This window comes from Mustela nigripes, unplaced genomic scaffold (genome assembly GCF_022355385.1).
Source record: "Mustela nigripes isolate SB6536 unplaced genomic scaffold, MUSNIG.SB6536 HiC_scaffold_9609, whole genome shotgun sequence".
Taxonomy (NCBI): domain Eukaryota; kingdom Metazoa; phylum Chordata; class Mammalia; order Carnivora; family Mustelidae; genus Mustela; species Mustela nigripes.
This window is the reverse complement of record NW_026749015.1, coordinates 1-1,832: the sequence shown is the minus strand read 5'-3', so window position 1 is coordinate 1,832 and position 1,832 is coordinate 1. Positions and strand designations below refer to the sequence as shown.

General features: G+C 48.9%; 1 protein-coding gene across 1 annotated transcript; it reads left to right on the top strand.

The window, feature by feature from the left end:
- Positions 1 to 5: 5 nt before the first annotated feature.
- Positions 6 to 1,741, top strand: LOC132009259 (keratin, type I cuticular Ha1; the record flags this gene model as incomplete). Its single annotated transcript, XM_059387552.1, has 4 exons — positions 6 to 137; positions 239 to 321; positions 671 to 827; positions 1,580 to 1,741. Coding segments are annotated over 4 exons (534 nt in total), but the record flags the coding sequence as incomplete, so codon positions are not given.
- Positions 1,742 to 1,832: the final 91 nt, after the last annotated feature.

The following is a 1,832-nucleotide window of genomic DNA, read 5'->3' as shown; positions in this document are numbered from 1 at the left end:
TGGAGAAGGTGCGCCAGCTGGAGCGGGAGAATGCGGAGCTGGAGAGCCGCATCCGGGAACGGTGCCAGCAGCAGGAGCCCTATGTGTGTCCCAGCTACCAGTCCTACTTCCGGACCATTGAGGAGCTCCAGCAGAAGGTGAGAGGGGCTTCTGTGAGGGTGCAACAGCAACTGACTGTCCTTGAACAATAAGACCTTCTCAAGTTCAAGTGGCCCTCACAGTAGAATCTTGCTTTCAGATTCTGTGTGCCAAGTCTGAGAACGCCAGGCTGGTGGTGCAGATCGACAATGCCAAGTTGGCTGCGGATGATTTCAGAACCAAGTGAGTTGTTCAGATTTCACACTGATGTCATTCCTTTTGTTTCATCTCTGGATAAGTGAAAGGGATTTTCCATAGTTTTACTGAACCACACTTCCATCCATCGGTCGTGAAGAATCCGATAGGGATTGAGGAGAACCAAGTAAAGGAATCACAAAAATAGATGAGGACTCAAATCGATCTGTTTATTTTTGGATCAATATTTGGTCTGGACTGAGATTCCAGAACCCTCTGTCTCTTGGGTCTACTCATTGCAGAAAATGGAAAGGCTAAGTGCATGGGGGCTATCAAAGGTAATTTCTGTACATCTTGGAGGTCTGCTGGTCACTGATTTGACCTTGTCCTTGTGCAGGTATGAGACAGAGCTGGGCTTGAGGCAGCTGGTGGAGTCAGACATCAATGGCCTACGCAGGATCCTGGATGAGCTGACCCTGTGCAAATCCGACCTGGAGGCCCAGGTGGAGTCCCTGAAGGAGGAGCTCCTGTGCCTCAAGAGGAACCATGAGGAGGTGAGACCAGAAATGAAAAATGAAGTACCCTAGCTCAGCCTCAGGTACTGAGTGATTTGGGATGGCATAAACTGGAATATGAGGTTGGGGCTGACTTTATGATTTTCCTTTAAAAACACCAAAACTTCAGGATGAATGAAAAAACAAGAGATGAAACCTATCCATGTTCTCAGATAAGGTGTATCTTTCACTCAAAACTGGTGCGTCATGTGAGTTTCCTAGAGTCCCTCCATCAGCTTCTGATTGATCACCGAGCTGTTGAATGAGCCTCAGCGTTGCTGTATTCATGCCCTACCAACTCATCTCTCTCCCCAAAAGTCACAGAATCAAACCTGGTAGATCTAAATCTCCACTCTTTCAAAGTCTTATTGAAAAATGTTCTGGGGCTCCTCCTTTCTCCTGGAGGGGCCATGCCATGATCTTATTTGATGGCAAGAATTGTTTGCTATACAATCTGAAATTGTACAGTGAATTCTTTGTATTATGAGGTCTTCTGCAGTCAGTCTGCAAATTGGGAACATTGGGAATTAGTCCATCTTTTGGTGGCATCCGAGCAAATCCTCGGATTTGAGCCCAAGTGCCATGGCACAGTTGTGTGAGGAGGGAGCTCTGCCACATGGAGCACAGAGCATTTTGCCTTGAGTTGTCACAGACTGCTCCACTCAAAGTCTCTTTTCCAAAGAAATAGACTAATGGGGCTCAAGTTTATTCTTCACTGAGGAGAGTCACTCTTGCCTTTTCTGCATCCACAGGAAGTCAACACCCTGCGCTGCCAGATTGGAGACCGCCTCAACGTGGAGGTGGACGCAGCCCCTGCTGTGGACCTGAACCGCGTCCTCAATGAGACCAGGAGTCAGTATGAGGCTCTGGTGGAGACCAACCGCAGGGACGTGGAAGAATGGTTCACCACCCAGGTGGGCATCTCAGCACATGGCCGCTCAGAACCCTTGGCCCCTTAGGGCTCTTGAGGCAGGGTCTGACCCTGTCTTCTCCCCTGTGCTGTTT